General features: G+C 40.8%; 1 protein-coding gene across 1 annotated transcript in view; it reads left to right on the top strand.

Moving 5' to 3' along the window:
- The window catches only part of HEATR5B (HEAT repeat containing 5B), a 90963-nt gene that overhangs the window by 46756 nt on the left and 25053 nt on the right, over positions 1 to 19154 (top strand). Inside the window, exons 20-26 of the mRNA XM_032772392.2 lie at positions 2372 to 2561; positions 4663 to 4832; positions 8071 to 8215; positions 10005 to 10244; positions 12838 to 13089; positions 14505 to 14686; positions 17413 to 17481. Of these exons, the coding sequence (XP_032628283.1) occupies positions 2372 to 2561; positions 4663 to 4832; positions 8071 to 8215; positions 10005 to 10244; positions 12838 to 13089; positions 14505 to 14686; positions 17413 to 17481 (1248 nt within the window). The remainder of the gene's footprint in view (positions 1 to 2371; positions 2562 to 4662; positions 4833 to 8070; positions 8216 to 10004; positions 10245 to 12837; positions 13090 to 14504; positions 14687 to 17412; positions 17482 to 19154) is intronic.

Genomic DNA, 19154 nt, shown 5'->3' with positions numbered 1-19154 from the left:
GGCATGCCGTTCCACCCGAGACAACCCTCAGTATCCCTAACGACGGACGCGTCGTCTCTTCGCTGGGGGGCACACCTAGGCCATCGTCGCACGCAAGGCCTCTGGTCAGCCCCAGAGCTAGCATTACATATAAACGTCCGGGAGCTGAGAGCAGTCCGCCTCGCCTGCTAGACCTTCCAACATCATCTGCAGGGCCGTTGTGTTCTAGTGCTCACGGACAACACAACAGCAATGCACTACATAAACAAGCAGGGATGGACTCACTCCTCCCCCCTTTGTCAGGAGGCGATCCAACTGTGGGAATTTTGTATAGCCCACTCTATAGACCTGGTGGCATCCTTCCTCCCTGCAGTCCGGAACACACTGGCAGACCATCTCAGCAGATCCTTTCTCACCCACGAGTGGTTGCTTCGCTCGGACGTTGTCCATTCCATCTTCCAGAAGTGGGGCTTTCCCCACATAGACCTCTTCGCTTCCCGCAACAACCAGAAGTGTCAGAGGTTCTGCTCCTTCCAGGGTCTCGCCCCGGGCTCAATATCGGATGCCTTCCTAATCTCTTGGGTGAACCACCTGCTTTACACCTTTACACCCTTCCCAATGGTGCACAGGGTTCTCCTAAAGCTTCGCAGGGACAGGGCTCGGCTGATTCTGATTGCCCCTGCGTGGCCCTGGCAACACTGATACACCACGTTGCTGGACCACTCGATAGCCAACCCGATCCCCCTGCCCCTCCATCAGGACCTGATAACGCAGGACCACGGCAGGCTTCTCCACCCAGACCTGCAATCCTTCCATCTAACGGCGTGGCTCCTGCATGGTTAACCCAGTCGGAATTACGCTGCTCGGCCCCGGTGCAGGAGATACTCCTGGGTAGCAGGAAACCCTCTACTCAGTCTACTTACTTAGCCAAGTGGAAAAGGTTCTCTTGCTGGTGTCGAACGCAGAATATTGCTCCCATCCCCACCATCTTGGACTACCTCTGGCATCTCAAACAACAGGGCCTCGCGATCTCATCTTTGCGAGTACACTTAGCAGCTATCTCTACTTTCCACCCCGGAGAAGGCGCTTACTCCGTCTTCTCCCACCCATGGTCTCCAGGTTCTTCAAAGGCCTGGAGCACCTTTTTCCCCTGGTGCGACGTCCTGCCCCCTCCTGGGACCTCAATTTAGTTTTGACGAGGCTTACGTTCCCCCCGTTCGAGCCGTTGGCAACCTGCTGACTCCTATATTTATCGTGAAAAACAGCCTGCCTTGTAGCCATTACACTGGCTAGGAGAGTCTCTGAACTTCGAGCTTTCATACATGGTGTTCCACAAGGACAAGGTGCAGCTGCGCCCACATCCGGCATTCCTCCCTAAAGTAGTCTCGGCCTTTCATCTCAACCAAGACATATTCCTCCCGGTTTTCTTCCCCAAACCACATACATCACGTAGGGAGCAGCAGTTGCACTCACTCGACGTCCATAGGGCGTTCGCCTTCTATATTGACCGTACGAGGACCTTCCGCAAAATGCCCCAACTTTTTGTGGCAGTGGCGGACCGGATGAAAGGCCAGCCCATCTCTTCCCATAGGATTTCGTCCTGGGTAACAGCGTGCATCCGGGCTTGCTATGATTTAGCTCACACCTCTCTGGGCCATGTTACCGCACATTCGACCAGGGCCCAGGCCTCGTCGGCTGCCTTCTTAGCTCGAGTACCTATTCAGGAGATATGTCGAGCAGCTACATAGTCTTTGGTGCACACCTTTACTTCCCATTATGCCCTAGTCCAACAATCCAGAGACAATGCAGCCTTTGGCTTGGCAGTCTTGCATTCTGCAGTTTCTCACTCTGACCCCACCGCCTAGGTAAGGCTTGGGATTCACCTGATTGGAATGGATATGAGCAAGCACTCGAAGAAGAAAAGACGGTTACTCACCGTTGTAACTGTTGTTCTTCGAGATGTGTTGCTCATATCCATTCCAAAATCCGCCCTCCTTCCCCACTGTCGGAGTAGCCGGCAAGAAGGAACTGAGGAGCGGACAGATCGGCAGGGGTATATATTCAATGCCATAGCGGCACCACGCCAGAAGGCGCCCAGCCGACCCGCCGGGTGTTGCTAGGGTAAAAATCTTCCGACGAACATGCACACGACGCGCGCACACCTGATTGGAATGGATATGAGCAACACATCTCGAAGAACAACAGTTACAACGGTGACTCACCGTCTTTTCCAGATTGTGGGGTGACGAAGACATTCTTAAAACAGAGGGTTAAAAAAGAAATGTTTAGGCAAGGGTGGTCAGAGCCATAGCCACTATAAATAAATCCTCAAAACTCTAAACTAAACAATCTTGTATGACTCAAAACCAAAAATCTCTTTGATTTATTATAGACTTGGTCTCTCCATTCACTTGCCTTGATAGTGGACTCTAGTGGGCCAATGTACCGGGGATATGTGGAGCCTACTCTGTCTCTCGTTCTTACCCTGCTCTTGACAGTTCCACCATCGCATACAGAAGTACATCAGTGTTTGGGCCGATGTCTCGGGGCTATAATAACTACAGTTGGCCCTGAGCTGCAAGGTAAGTTCTAATCTGCAATTTAATTAAGATAAAGTTATGGTTATAAATAGGATAGATGCTGTTTTTTCTTAATGTCAGCTGGCTGTTAAAGTATTGCATGGTGTCAGATAGTAAGGCATTTGTGATTGGTGTGTGGGGTCTGTAGGTCTGCATCTGCACTGTGTGTATTGATGGTGACACAGTTCAAGGCAACTGCACCTGTATTTCCTCTTCCATGAGCCCTCAAGGGCACCCACTCTAGGCTTCTAGCTCCTCAACTGTCAACTCTCCTGGGTAAAGACCTTCATCTCTCTCCCTCATGACAGGGGACTTTCAAGGCTGCACACTTCCTTGCCCAATCTGTGATATCTCCAGCAAGCCAGACTGCCTAAACAGACCAGCATCTGCACTTTGCTTTCTCTCTGAAGGCTGTGAAAAATTGTAATAATCAGCAGTTACAAGTTACCACACAGCTCTTAAGAATAAATGTGCTTGCTTATAAAGGTGAAAGCATTACAGAAAAAAACATATAAAAGCTATAAAAAAAACAACAACTTTATATGCATGCTAAAAAACTTACCAAAGGTCACCCCAACTTCAGCCTTAGACTCTGGTAGGTGTCAGCCCTTCCAGCTCTTCACAAGGATTTCCCCCATCCCCAGACTCACCTTGGTCAGAGAAGGTCCTGTCTCTTAGCTAGATCAGATAGAAGGCCCTGAGATAGTTTAAACTCAGGCTATTTTTCCAAAACTCCTTTCTTTGTCTGTTGGTCTCTGGGGAATCCAGTTTGAACTAGTATACGTGAGCCCTTCCAGGTGGTGGTACTTCTCTGGAGGTGTTAGACCTGAGTGGTACTTCTCTGGAGGTGTTAGACCTCATCACTCCCCACTGAACTGTGGTCACCCTCCCTGTGGAATTGCATATAATTCCTTGCTCACAATGATACATAAGCTTAATATAGTAAGAACTCCCAAAGATATTGCAGGAAATTGCCGTATATGTTGCAGGTGGCTATATGAACTGGTGCCAAAACTATTTAACTCCGATAATGAGGTAGTCTCAGTATCTCAGATCTTTATACCTTGACCATATTCACGGTGTGGTATCTGAGGGTATGTGGTTCAAACTGGAAATAAAAATGAAGTATTGTGGTTTTTCCTTAAGGTGCAAAGGGGATTTTGGTGGATACACATGATATGGGCTTTGATAAAGTGCCATAGATGAGGTTGGTAGTTAAACCTCAATTATAAATTCCCTGCCTTTCGAATATCTTTATTAAGTACAGTCTTGTAGTTGTATCTTATTTTTCTTGCCTAGGAATTTCCTTATTGATTTTTAGCAGATATTGCAAAAGTATTGATATATACAAATGTAGATTGTTCAGAATTTTTTCTTATAAAGAAAACATTTTGCTGTAATTATAGTTGTGCTGTAGAGATGGTGAATGGAACTTGTTGAAATGCAAGACAACATAGTCTTTTCATCAAATATTCTGTGTAGTCTGTAACCCGTTGAATCCAAGTGATGCAACCGAGGGTGCTAAGACACTCCACCAGTACATTAATATATTAAACTGTTCCAAAACTGGCAAAGAAATATAAAGTCTTCCAAAATGTCACAAGTATTCAGAGTTTAAAACTAAATCCATAGCAAATAACTCTAAAATTGTATATCTGATATTATAAGAAATGGGTCTATGCATGCAGTCTTATCCAAGACTACTAAATGAAATAGATTTCCAAAACCTGAAACTTAATTCATTTTAACAAGTGCCATATCTGAGAAATAATGACTAACTGAACAATGTCTGCAGCATTTTTCTGGCTAATGATCACTTGAGTAAAATTTGAGGTTTAAAGGACTTTTGGGGTTAGCTGATTGCTTTGGAACTTTAAGGGGGTAAGTGTCAATATTGGGCTAAAATGGAGAGTGAGTTCTAACCCTGTATACAGAGTCTTTTTGAAGTAATACAGCTGTTAACTTCAAGTACAGGTATTTAGAAGAGTGATGCTGTACGTAATTTACAAAGACTTCACATCTCTGAAGTTTTGTGATTAAAAGATTAATATCTATAAGAGTTATACAAAAAAGTTGCTTTGTTAAGGATTCTTTATCCTCTTAGGTAATGGAGCTACTATTTCAACAATCCGCTCTTCATGCTTGGTGGGATGTGCGATCACACAAGATCACTCAGACTCTCTTGTTCAGGCAGCGGCCATATCCTGCCTTCAGCAGCTTCACATGTTTGCACCCCGCCATGTCAACCTATCCAGTCTGGTTCCAAGCCTTTGTGTGAGTGTAAAATATGTCTGTCTTGTCCTATATCCCTAATGCTGGAAACATCAGCATTAAGGCCTGCAGAAAGGAATGAGAAATGGCTAGCAGCCTATGGGGGAATATACATACGCACGGAGGGGCAAAGTTTTCAGAAGCACTCAGTGGCTCCCAAGTCAGAAGTCCCATTGAAAATCAATGAAGGGACTCGGCACCTATATCATTTAGGCACTCCTGAAAATTTTACCCAAGATTAAAAAGACTAGGGACCTGTTTCTAATTTACACTAAAGCAACTTTACACTTCTCTGGGTGTGTAGAGGGGCCTTAAAGTGAGCTTAGATTATAGTTACGTTCACTTTAAATCCCTTTACTCTGCCAGAGTGGTGTAAAGTGGCCTTGGTTTAAATGAGAATCAGGTCCCAGGACTATTTAGCTTGGAAAGGAGAAGAATACACAATAATAAGTCTTGGGCATATAAAATAACAAATGAAAAAGAGGAGACCTTTGGGGGACCCTATCTCTTATGGCTGCTTAGAAAGGAAGTATATGTGGGGAAAGTGGCATAGCTCCTTCTATCAGAGTCCTAGGCAGAGTCTATCTTGCTGTTGTCCCCAAGTTCCTCCATTGCTGCCAGGTGAGTATTGTCACTTATCTCAATAAACACGGCACCAACTTTCCTGCCTCAAGCCAGGAAGTGATGCACGGGCTATAAAATCCAAAATTTGATCTAAATAAAACTATTAGATGAAAATTTAAAAAATAAATTGGAGTTAAGTATACTTCTGCTCAGACATTCAGAAAGACCCTACCTTTAAGCCATCCGTGGCCACCTGTATCCCAGACTCTTCACAGATCTTATTGAAGGATTGATCATGACCAAAGGACTCCCAGGCCTATTTATACTGAAACTGGGACTTTCCCTGTTTGTGTAATCTGCTGTCCAATCTTTCCTTAGAATTCCCCCCGCCCCAGCACATGTCCCATTGTCTTGCATAACTGGTGCACTCTTATTCCACATGACCCATACTCTGTAATATGTCAGAGTCCAGAGAATTCCAAGTGAAAGGTATTGCTCAGCACAGATGTAGATGGGCCCTTCTGTTAAGTGTGAATAACAGGCTGATATGTACCACATCCCGTGACAAATAATTCTCTCTGTCAATTCCTTTATGACTAAAACTCCCAGTGGGAATATTATAGACAATGAAGTTAACCCAAGGTGTAATTGTTGCTGATTGAAATCTTTTTCTATGCCATTCTGCTGTCCTTTCCCTGCTCCATCATAAACCCTCAACTACCTAATTTTCATTCCCTCCCTTTTGCTTCCAAAATCTTGTTCCTTCCATGATAAGCCTACTTGCAAATGGCTGTGCACATGCTCCCACAGCTGTTTGGACAAGTAAAATGTGGACTTGGTGGCTGAATAGAGGACTGGCTGAAAATCCTCCCCCATTAAATGAAGGAGAAAACAGTGACAAGCTTTTGTCTTCTGTTTGGAACCAACACCATGTATCAAAGTTAAACCAATCTTTTCCATAATGCTTTTCAGATTCCTTCCAGCCTCTATACTTCATCATCATCATCTTTTTTTTTTTTTTTTAAAGCAGAGAGTAATCTTTCCAATAATTTAAATCCTAAAGTTCTCTTTTGCAGTTCTGTTGAAACAACTTCAGGATGATACTTAGAGGATCTCTTAAAGTCTGTTTTTCAAGATTGAAACCTTCAGGCATTCATGAATTAAATAAAGAGCTAGTGTTAAATATTTTGTACACCCTATGACCTTTCATTTGGGAAAGCAATTTCCACCCTCGTAGCAAACTAATAGAGGGAAAGCAAATGTGTATTAAACTTATTAAAAAAAAAAATGTCCCTGGGTTAACTTGGGATTAGAGTTTCTAAAAGAGCACTCTTTTTCTCCTCCCTTGAAGAACATACAATTCCCTGTATAGCTACTTCTTCTCAAGAAAAGTAGGGCACTTGCAGAATTCTTTCGGAAGAAAAATATTTACTTGTACTCGAGGTGATTCAAAGCATATTACAAGCAAATGTTACTTAGCATAGAAATCTGGAAGCTGTCATGTTGAGAAGTACTTACTGACACATGTGGTATAAACTGTGGTTTAGATTTGAACGTAGAAGGTTTTAATGACAGTTGTCATAAGTGATTCAGTGACTGCCGGTGGCCATTTTATTGAAAATTGTAATTTCTGTCACTGGCAGAATACGGGATCCTAGTATTCAAAGTTTGTAACCAATGTTAAAGCATACTATAAACTGGACTAGAGCAGTGGTTCTAATCTAATCTAAATAACCTCTTAGTTCTCCTCAGCCCGTCACTTAGGCACAGCTCTTCTTAATAAGGTCTGCTCTAGAGTAATTCATTAGAATTGCAAGGACCAGAGGGCTGGCTCTGCTGTTGTTGCCCAGCTCTCTGTCACAGTCTCCTCCCTTTCAGCACCCAAATGAAGTGCCCAGACTTCCAGATAAACATCTGAGAACAATTGCAGTGCCTAGTGCTGAGTATTTGTGAAAGTGTGGTCTCTTTGTCTGAGAGCTGAAATGGGAGAGAAGCGAAGAAATTTTCCAGAGTTCCTGATTGGCTTCACTTTTGCAGTCTGTGAAGCTTAATTTGTGTTTCACATTTTAAAATCTTGAATAATAAACTTTATTAATAAGATTTCTCAATTTTGCTTTTTAAATTTCCCACTTGTGCTTCCATTTGGGAGATGGGGCAACATGCTGGGATGCTAATAAACCCCACCTGGAACCAGTATACTCAAACTTCCTCTAATTAAACTCTTCAGAATCTTGAATGCTGCAGGGGGCAATAGCTGCTTTATGGAAACACAGGAGAATAGAACAGAATTTCTCTCATTATATTAAGCTCAGAAAGAAATTAAACAAGCTTATTCTCCAGGAGAAGGATGATCAAGATCTGTGTGCAAATGCAGCAGGCAGGTACAGGTAGTTCTGTGTTTCTGATAGGCAGAGGTTCATTTCCAAAGGAGGTGATCATGTTTGGGTAGCTAGCTGCACTCCCTTCAGTAAGTTAAGGGACTTATCCATTTTAATTAACGTTTTCAGCCAAATGGCTTCTTGCTTTCTGACTTTCTGTGCAAGTGCAACAGTACTTTGTAACTGTTTACATGACCTACACTTGATTTAGCTGAGCAGGAGGCTGTTATTAATCACTAACAGTTTTGATTCAGTTAAAGACACAGCAATTTACCGGTTTGCAATGGCTCTGATTGCAGGTTCACTTGTGCAGTTCTCATTTATTGCTCCGTCGGGCTGCAGTGGCATGTTTGCGACAGCTTGCGCAGAGGGAAGCAGCAGAAGTGTGTGAATATGCCATGAGCTTAGCAAAAAATGCTGGCGACAAAGAGAATAGTGGCGTCAGTAAGTGTTACCTGCATGGGTCCTTTTCTAATATTGTGTGTGAGTTTTCTAAGACAAAAACAAAACCCATCCTTCTTTGGAGTTTCTTGCCATTTCCATACTTCCAGCTAAAAGTAAAGACAGTAGCCCTGGCCTCTTAAATATTGAGAACAAATTAGAAATGGAATTTCCCCCCAAAATACGTTATCCTAAATCAGGGTTTCTCAAACAGGGGTCGTCGCTTGTGTAGAGAGAGCCCCTGGCGGGCTGGGCCAGTTCGTTTACCTGCCCCGTCTGCAGGTCTGGCCGATGGTGGATTCCAGTGGCCGCGGATTGCTGCTCCGGCCAATGGGGGCAGCTGGAAGTGGCGCGGGCTAAGGAACGTACTGGCCGCCGCATCCAGCAGCCCCCATTGGCCCAGAGCAGCGATCCGTGGCCACTGGGAGCTGCGATCGGCCGGACCTGCGGATGGGGCAGGTAAATGAACCGGCCTGGCCCGCCAGGGGCTTTCTCTACATAAGCAGTAACCCCTGTTTGAGAAACCCTGTTCTAAATTGTTCCTCTCTCTTACCGATTGTGTTTTCTGGTTTTGAAAACGGGCATGTCATGGAGCGGATGGGATGGAGTATGGGTGGCTGCCTCACAGTGCTTCTTATGGATCCAAGAATAGCATTTCCTGTGCTCCCTGCCTTAGTCCAGAAATTACTGCCAACAGCTCAGAGCCAAGTGGCCTGTGCTATAGAGTCAGTCTAAAACTGCTGAATAAAAATAACCTCAGAATTTGTCTGCACCTTTAAACACAAACACAACTTCAAAGGCAAGAGCTTAATTGTAGTACTTGAGGGTAAAGCCTTGACCTGGCCCTCGGGTTCTGGGATAGCACTCCTCTGGCCCTATCTACCCCGGAGAAGCACAGGCAAACCTTTTTAACTGATGTGCTGGCACCTGATTGGTCAGTGTCTCTTCCTGGCTCTTTTAGGCCTCTGAGGGTAAAGTCTAGTTGGCAGCCTGGGTTTTCTGTAAGTAGGGGTTTTTAGGGCACCCATTCCTGAAGCAGGGAGCAGAGGGGACCTGATAGACCCCATCACAGGGCATGATGATCCGTATACTGTGAGTAGGATATTCAGTTTTGACTTGTTCTGTTGGCAACATCCTTAGTAGCCAGTCAGATTTCCCAGTTGCCCCAATTTTTTACATATATAATTTTATCCTGCTGCTGCTGCTTCTCAAATGAGTTATGATTCCTACTCACCTGTTCAAATGGTCAGGAAAAAGTACAATACCCAGAAGCTGTCCAAAGTAAGTATATAATTGTCTGCTGGTAGTTACATACTTAATGTTTTTCAAATTTTAAAAAATTTAATCTGGTGCTGATGTTGCCTTCTTTCAACGGATTATCACACAAACAATTTTTCCACTCTGCCACAGAATGATGTGCATTCTAGTATTGTGGGGCACAATTAAGACTTAACTCAGAAGAGATTCTCCAGGATCCAATGCGACTAGATGCTGAGCATTTCCTGCAAGGTGTTGAGTGCTCTTCTCAACTCCTATTTACTTTAATGGTAATTGACAGTATTTATCATTTCATGGGAGATGCTCAGTAGTTCATAGAATATAACTTCTAAAAAGTTTAATATATTAAACTATGTTACAGTTTATTCACAACAAATTGTAGTCATGCCTTTGTGTTTGTGATCTGTGCAACTAAGAGTGAATGTAGAATGTCCTTTTGTAGTACTGCTATTGCCCTAATTTCAAGGCACAAATGTGATTCAGTTTCTTATTGGAAAAGTCTCTCATTTTACAGATATTAACCCTTTCGCACCAGGAGTTGGTTCTCGGCGAGATAGTCATTGCCGGCATCAAGGAGTTAATATAACAGAGACCGGCCTCGAGGGGGTTCTTTTTGGAATGTTAGATCGGGAGACTGATCGAAAGCTGTGTTCTGATATTCATGATACCTTGGGACATATGCTTTCATCCCTGGCAGTGGAAAAACTTTCACACTGGCTAATGCTATGTAAGGATGTCCTAGCAGCCTCCAGTGGTAAGAGTTTGACAACATTCATATAATAACACATCATATCTTTAGATTTAATTTATTTTTGATAACATTCATTTGGAGCTCTTTTGTGTTGTCGTGGGATAGGTATCCATGTTTAGTTTTATCACCTATATCTTGGATTGTAATATTTTAGCTTGTTCAGAAAGAGAAAATGGCAAATATAGTCAGTTTTGAATAGTCTATGTACACACACACACACACACACACACACACACACACACACACTCTTTAAAGTAAATCTGGTACTGCATACGTAGGTGGTTCTTAAAGGGTGAGCATTACAATAGATAACCCACTTCCTCTTGCCCTCTGCTTTTAGCAGTTGACTGGCAACAATTCATGTATCTTATAATGCTGAACTATTAAAATGCTTCTCCTAAAGAGTGTAATGTCTACTTTGGCCATATAACCTCAGTTTCTTCCTTTACTGCTGTTAGTAAAGGAGTTCTCCAGCTTTTCTGTTTCTGCCCCACGCTACGTTCACCTACATCACTTCATAATTTGTGATAGGAAACTTTTTTTTTTTTTTAGATTTCTTTTGGGTGCCTTTAGTGATTGGTAATCTTCTTTATTTTATTTACGTTTAAGAATGATGTTTTACTTTATGAGACTGAATGAACTTGGCACCTCATGGGGTCCTAGTTTGATTTTTGATTTTTATAATACTGGGTTGGATTCTCAGCTGGGATGAATGGGCTTAGCTGATTTACATCAACTGAAGGATCTGTTTCACTGTATAAAATTTTTATTCTTTTTCTTCCTTAGTGTTCAGGTTATCAGAGAGGCAATCTAGAGGCTTGAAGAAGTGTTCCAAGTGTAGTCATAAAGTGCCATTTGCAGACAGATATGACTGTTGCCTGAGATGTATTGGGACAAACCAGATGAAATCAAGCTGGCTATAAAATCAGTGCCTAGATGTTGTTACAGAAAAATTTAGTACTCCGGACACTTGGTGTTCATAGGAATCCAGTCTTCACATGTAGTGGTTACAATTAAAATATAACTACTTGACAGTTATTTCCTCTTTGGAGTATAGGGGAAGTTATCTCAAATACCACTGTGTAATGTTGCCAAATTCTGCTTTCTTAATGGCAACTATTGGAGATGTCCTGGAAATGAAGGTGGTCCTTCATGTATTTCAGGTTTATACAGAAGGAAGAGTGAGACTTGCATCTAAAACTTCCCATTATGAGATGTTGTGAGTTATTAATGTGGTGTTTACTACATTGATTAAACCTCCTTTTGAGCTACTCGTTCACTCAAAATTCCTTCCTGGAAGATTTTATTCCTGACTTGACCTTGCAGAGCAGGTGTGAATCAGTCTCTCTACTCCTCTCCCATACACTATTCTATATAAGTACAATGTGGAGCTATGGATTCAAATGAGAGCCCTTCTAAAGGTGTTATCAGATTTCTACTTACAAATTAGTTATCCTTCTAACATTTTCCCCACACCCACATCCCTATTGTAGTGGCACTTTATTTAATGGGCTTGATGTTAAAAGGTCCTCTTTCATTTTATCTGGAGTAGATTCTAAAATCTGTAAAATATGCATTCAGCCTTTTCTTTTAATTGACACTTGTACAGTAGGCCAAATAGTTTCCCAGAGAACCATGTTTAAATGCATTTCTCATGGCTGTTCTTCAGTAAGCCAGTAACTTCAAATTTATTTTGATATCTCTGGCTCGAGATGTATTGGCACATGCAAAGCCAATTTTCAGGTCAGCCACATGTATTTTCTACATACTTTTGCGAAGGTTGCACAACCTTTCTCACCCTGAAATGCCCCAACTCTTCTGCAGCCTAAGTGTATTATTTTTTAGGAATGAGGTGACTCAGTTGAGATAGTTTATCCCTCTGATAAGTTTCTTCTTGTTGCTGTGGAAGCTTTGGTGTACTCCCTTATCATTGTGATGCTCTGAGAACTGGACAATGAGGTTTTGCATATCAGTTTCTAGCTAATAGCCTTTTAATTGAGATCTCTGATGCTTTGTTTATTTCCTGAACTGGGAATCTATTGCAGTAGTCAAATTTGGAGAAAAGAAAATTATTTTCAGTACCTGTAATGCTTGTTCTCAAAACATGTTTGTGTGTGTTGCTATAATAAATTGCCCACTTGCCTTTCTCACAATATTGGCCTTTCGTTTTTTCATTTAATATGCATTTTATCTTTTACTTGAAAAGAGAATGAGAGTTCAAGCATGGGTAACGTCCGTATCCTCTGCATTGACAGTTTAACAGTTAAAATTTCTAAGCTACAGGACCCAGAAGTGAGGATTTCTTGTAATAGATACCTGCAGAGATCTAGAGTTATAGGAATGTCATTTTCTTATCTTTCAAAAAGATGAAGGATACTCTTAGTATGCTGAAGGGAAAAAACATTTTTACTTACTAATATTCCTTTACTGTGCCCTTCTCCATTGTCAAATGCCATAATTTCTATAGAAAAGTTAGTCTCCATTTTAATTTTGAATGGATTGTTAGAGTTGACAACTTCACATTGTAAATTGTGTCTGAAAAATTACTAACAATGGTGGAATTGCTAACTTTTATGACTTTGTGTCTCTGTTGTAGACATGAGCACTGCAGCTCCTTTGGGAGGAGGAAAGGATGAAGAATCGGAGAAGAAAGATGAGATGGATGATGACACAATGTTTACCACTCTGGGTGAAGAGGATAAATCGAAGCCTTCTGTGGCTCCTCGCTGGGCCACTCGTGTATTTGCTGCTGACTGCCTGTGTCGAATTATCATGCTGTGTGAGAATGCGAATAAGGCTCACTTTGATCTGGCCATGGCTCGTTCAGCCAAACTCAGAAACCCTAAAAGTAATTAAAGGATTTGCATGTGTTTTTGTTTAACTTAACTGTAAAGAGATATATTAAGAGTATTAGATACCCACAAAGAGAAAACTTTGTTAAAGAACAGGTAAGCTTGAGTAAGGGGAGCAGCTATCCATGCAAACTATTAAAAGCAAAGAAATGTCCAGTTAAGGTATCTTCCTTTAACATGTCTTCTTCACCACATACCACATTAACCAGTTTCCCTGACAGACCCCACACCTCAATAAATACGTCTCCTTACACTCTAACACGGTAGTTTTCAACCACAGGCACAGGAACGCAGAAGTCTTCCAGGGAGTACATCAACGCATCTAGCTATTTGCCTAGTTTTACAACAGGCTACATAAAATACACTAGCAAAGTCAGTACAAACTCAAATTTTATACACACAATGACTTGTTTATACTGCTCTGTATACTCTGAAATGTAAATACAATATTTATATTCCAATTGATTTATTTTATAATTATATGGTAAAAATGAGAAAGTAAGCAATTTTTCAGTAATAGTGTGCTGTTTCGTCACATTATATTCTTCACAGATATTCTTGCATAACCAGTTACAAACTCTTTTAAAATCTAGAGACTTGAAAATAACATCTGTAGGGTTTACTTCTTTTCTGTTGATTTTTATTACTCCTTTTCAATATCACATTTTAATAAATTAAGGAAATTCATCTTTTTTAAATAATTACTTACAATATCTGGCATTAAAAGCTAAGATTAGGATGTTAAGAAAAAACAAATGAAGAAAAGTCCTCACAGAAATGTTACTGATTTCTGGATTATTTTCCTCTACCCCTTGCCGTCGTCACACACTTTTCTTTTACCCAGGGTCTGGAGGCAGCTATTTGTCCCAAAGAAGTGGGGGCATAACCCCATTTGCACCCAAATAAATATTATTATTACCTGAAATACTCAGTGGCTGGCTACAATACCTGAGTTTTAGAATTGATCAGATGTTCCTTTATCAGCAGGGGTCACTGTAGGCATAGGATTGTAACAGCAATTGCATTCAAGGTTTTCTGTGGGCATGAGGAACAAGTCATTAAATCTGTTTTTGCAAAATGTTCTCAAAACAGACATGAAGTATTTTAGCATTCAGAGCAATTTTTTCTCATGACCTTTCCTTTTACTTTGATTGAAATTCATAACACTTAGTTTTTCACAACAGGCATTTCAGAAATCTGAAGTGATCATTTATGTTAATAATCAAAAGTATATTCAACTAAATATTTTTTTTCAAAATACGCAACTAATTTTTTTTCAAGATTGGGTGAAATTTGCATATTATAACATACTTTCCCTGTTAGAAATTTGTGAATAGTTGCAAGTGTCTGTATATGGACATCAGTTGGATATCTTTAACTTAGTTAATGGCTTTATTATTTTTATTTTCAGATGATCTTTTAGTGCTCCATCTCTCCGACCTCATCCGTATGGCATTCATGGCTGCAACTGACCACAGCAACCAGCTGCGGATGGCTGGTCTCCAGGCACTTGAAGACATTATCAAGAAATTTGCATCAGTTTCTGAGCCAGAGTTTCCAGGTCATGTGATACTGGAGCAGTATCAGGCTAATGTGAGTCCTTCTTTATATGTTTAGGAAATTGTATATTTTTCTGTCAATATGCCAGTGTCAGTTTTGAGAACAGTTTGTAGTTTTAAATGACTTGTGAAGGAATGTTGTGTGTGAGAATGTACTGCAAACACCAATTTATTTACCCCTTCAAAATTATTTTTGTATCTCCTCTACCTGTTCGTTATAATTTAGTAACTGGCAAAAGTTCCAAAAAATCAATAGCCACTGATCCTTGAAATCCAAATATTAGGGTGAACATTTATATTTTGGCAACCATCATGGCCATTTCCCTGGCAGAATTAGAAATTTGAAAAGAGCACTTTGATTCCATTCCAGATTGAACCTAATAAATCTGTTTTTCTCAGGGATTAAAAAATGTGCCCCTGTTCTGTAAAGTAGGCCAGAAATCTGTGAAAGCACAGGAACGGAAGCTGAGATCTGAGCTGATTATTCCTGGATACCACTGACTTGTTGTGTGAGGTGGTGAAGTCCCTCAAACCCCATGCCTTAATTTCTTCATTCTTAAAATGGGAGTGATATTGAGCCCCTACTTCACAGGAGTATTGTGAGAGTTAAAAGGAGACAGTCAATTTAAAAACCATTTTTGGCTGGAATTAGTTAGTTGTGACAACAGTGGGTTACGCCTAAAATTACTGTAACTGGAAGAGATTATATTTTTCCTCTGTTTTTTCTGTTTGTTTACTTTGTGCATTTGATAACACTTTGCTTATATAGTCAATTTCACTGTTGGTCCTGATCCTGCAAATATTTACACACATCTTGTCCCATTGACTTTAGTGCAAAAGTTAAGCACATATGTAAATGTTTGCTGGATCAGGATTTCAGCTGGTGAGTTTTCACGATTTTTGTGGGGATCTTTCACACAGCAACAGGGGAGACAAATATTCTTTAGAACATCGAAGAGTGACTATTAAATGACAAAAATTGATTCAAACTCTTTATGCCCCTTTCAGTTATTTAATGCTTCTATAAAGCAGTTTGCGGTCTTTAGATGAAGGGAGCTATGTATGTGCAAAGCATGTAATTATTCTGATTCCTGTCTTTATGGTTTTATTTTGTTAAAAGAATACCATTTGCTGCGTGACTGATTTCATGTTGTTTTGGAGACCTTATTGGGATTTCAACCAGCTCTTCAGCTGTGAAGCATCCAGAATCTCATGATGCTTTACTACTTAGCCTTTTCCCCTTAACTTTTTGCAGGTGCTCCATTGTTGGTATTCATTGCTCTGCTCCTTTAAAAAGAAAACAAAATTCAGTCGTGGTACACCAGCTCCTGCCAGAATGGAGTGTAATTAATTCTTTTAAGTCTTTGTGTCTCCTTCTTCCATTCCTGATTGGGAATTTTGCATGCTCCTTGAGACCTTTCTTCCTAAGGATAGTGCTGAATTGTCAGTGCATCCAGAGCCTTGAGTCCACTTATCCTTCTCCAGCATTCAGAATATCTACTATGCTCTGGCCCAAGTTCTGCCTCCATATTGATGTATGCTGTATTTTATGCCCACCTTCTCCCATTCTACTGAGACCATTGTTTTCACTTTCAACCTCCAAGTCTATATTACCAGTCAAAGCAGTTCTCTAGCACATCAAACTCTGAGATGACTTTTGCTGTATTTTTGTGTGTGTGTTCTGTTCTGTCTGCCTTTCCTTCTCAAAATAGAGTAGTGTCTCAGTGACTACAAATGTTCAGAATTCAGTTGAATAATGTCCCTGATAGAACTGCACAATACATGCTGTGCCTCAGAAAGACTCCTGATTGTCTCAGCCTGTGAGATTTGCTCACGGATGTTGCCATGAACAATCCTGTCCTAGAAAAAATGCCTGAAAGTCCCTTGGTCCTCCCCATAATTCCTGTCAATTCAATGCAAAGTTCAAATTGTCTTGAGGAAACATGAGTTGAGACTCCATGCAATGTCTCTGAGGCAATGCAGGACTCTGCAGCAGTGTATCCAAATTATGGGGAGATACTACCAAAGTCCAGTGTCTCAGCACTGTTTCAAACTGCACGTTAGGTAATTTCAGTGAAGCCCTTTGAAACCTTTTAGTATCAAACTTTCCCAACTAAGGCATCACTTCTTTTGAAACACGGACTTCATTTAGAGTATCTCCTAGCTTCAGGCTTACTCTGCCTTAACTGCTGGGCTCAGCTATCTCAGGCTATGGGTTCCACCAACCTTATGTGTAGTGTTGGTAGCCACAGAATCTTAAAAACAGCAGTAGTTGATGTTTGATAAGATAATTAGAGTTAAAATGAGGACTACCAATAGCAATGGTAATATCTTTCAAATGGTAGATGTTTTTAAGTGCATCGATAGAAAGACAATGAAAATAGTAACGGGGCAGATAGCTGTAGCTGTTATGAGAATATCTCCATGATAATTAACAAGGCCTATAATAGCAATTTCATGATTCAGCATTTCTGATGTGAATGATTCTCAATAATATGAGAGGACACTATGTTTGTATGTGACAAAGATAAATGTGGTTCAAAAAGGAGATGCTCCTTGTAGGGAGGAATGGGTGAAAGGTGCAGTACAAAGGTGTTGTTTTTTTTAAAGGCATAGTATTATAAATTTCTATAAGCAACATAAAACAATGATAACTGTTGATGGAGTTTTGATGCCAAATCCAGCGCTTTGTTATGCTCTATACATTTTGCATGTGTTTGTAAGCCTCATTTAATCAGATTTTTTTTTCTTTTTATGTAGGTTGGAGCTGCTCTAAGACCAGCTTTTTCCCAAGATACCCCTTCTGACATAACAGCAAAAGCCTGCCAGGTACATAGAAAAATATTAAGACTATGTAGTAAAAACTTGACATATTTCAAAAGAGTGTGTGTGTGATTTTTTTCTTGTTTTTAGAAAAAGAGTGAGAAAAGAAAAATAGTAGTAAATATCCCCAGTACTGGAAAAATTTGAAACGTATTTGTTAGAAGCAATGAAAGAGGCTCCAGATAATATATTTTGTTTTTCAGTAGTGCTGAAATCCTTTGGGGCATTACATTAAGAAATCTTTTTATTTTGCCTTTCTGCAACCAATAGTAAATAGTTACATGTAAATACTGGTTTATAACTTTATTGATACCTGTTTTTAAATGAAGGGTCCGGGTCCATTACTAGGGCTAGTAGGCACTTCGACAATACTCTGCTACTAACCATAATTGAAAATGGGACTTGCATATAGTGTTGTTCGTTTTGGTTGTTGTGAGGCTAATAGATCTGTTGAGAAATAGGTGTCTTTAATCTGATGAAATAATTTGAGGTAATGGTGATTTACCATTGAATATAGGACTTAAACTCAGGTTGTGGCTCTCTCTCTGAATCTAATTCTGATACCATGTGTACCTATGTCCATTTCACCCTATGGAAAGTTTCTTCTGCACTCAGTGCTAGGATGAGGAAATTAGTTTGCAGGGTTAGATAATTGCTAATAAGCCAGCACCAAAACATCCAAATCGAATGGGACTCAAATAGGGGAGACAGGGTTTGGACTGTAAAAAGAGCTTTAAATGATTTCACACGAACTCTGCAAACTAATTTCCTCATGTGTGTCTAGAAGTGAGATGAGCCTATGTGAGCTGCACTGAACTGTGTTTTTTGCTTTCTTTTGGTAGTACTGCAATGGGGTTGCTGTTTGCTAGGGAGGAGGAAGATAGCCTTTGGTTAGCATTTGTGTTTCAGCTCCCTCTAATGGCTTGTGAATTTGTTACAAGTAGGTTTTATAGAAGTCTTCCCTATGCTTGTCCAAGACAGGGAGCTTCTGTTGGGAGAGTGAGCCCCATTGCCACCCTAGAATTTGACCAGCAAGTATAGCTGGTCTGGAAAACTTAAAAGAAACACAGAAAATAAATTGACAATTTTTTTGTGTGGAGCATGTTTCCTTTTTTTTTTTGACCAGCTACACTAGAAAGCTAAGAGAGAGAGAGATTTCTTTTAAAGTTGAGCCCCATGAATCTGCCTCTTCCCACTTCCCTGCCCCACAGTCCCCACTGGGATTAAAGAATTGCCATTGTCCAGGGAAAATGTTGCAACCTGCCCATATTGAGGGAGGGAAAGAGATGCACAAAATTCTTCCACTACCTTCCCTCCAGGTGTGAGGGAAATCTGCTACCACTGCTTACAATGGAGTGAATTAAGATTCTACTGTGCCTACCTCTCATATTCATATGTGTGTGAATATTCTGCTGTCACCTCCTCTACACGACAAAGAGGTATAAAAATTACACTGGAACACAGCCCTTGCAGAGGAGTGGAAGATTCCATTACTTGGGAAGAAGCATAGTGACATCTGTTCCCTTAAACTTGTCTGGAGAACCTGACAAGGTGCAGATGTTGTTGGGGAGAGGAGGAAGTTAGGTGCCTTTTGACTCAGTAATAAAGGTGAGGGAAAAGTGCTTTCCCATCTCCTAGGTGGCATTGGGTGTCATAAAGAGATAACGTGTCTCCCATGG

The sequence above is a fragment of the Chelonoidis abingdonii genome, chromosome 3 (genome assembly GCF_003597395.2).
Source record: "Chelonoidis abingdonii isolate Lonesome George chromosome 3, CheloAbing_2.0, whole genome shotgun sequence".
In the NCBI taxonomy this organism is placed as follows: domain Eukaryota; kingdom Metazoa; phylum Chordata; order Testudines; family Testudinidae; genus Chelonoidis; species Chelonoidis abingdonii.
The sequence above is the reverse complement of the archived record's forward strand: the minus strand, read 5'-3'. Positions and strand labels throughout refer to the sequence as shown.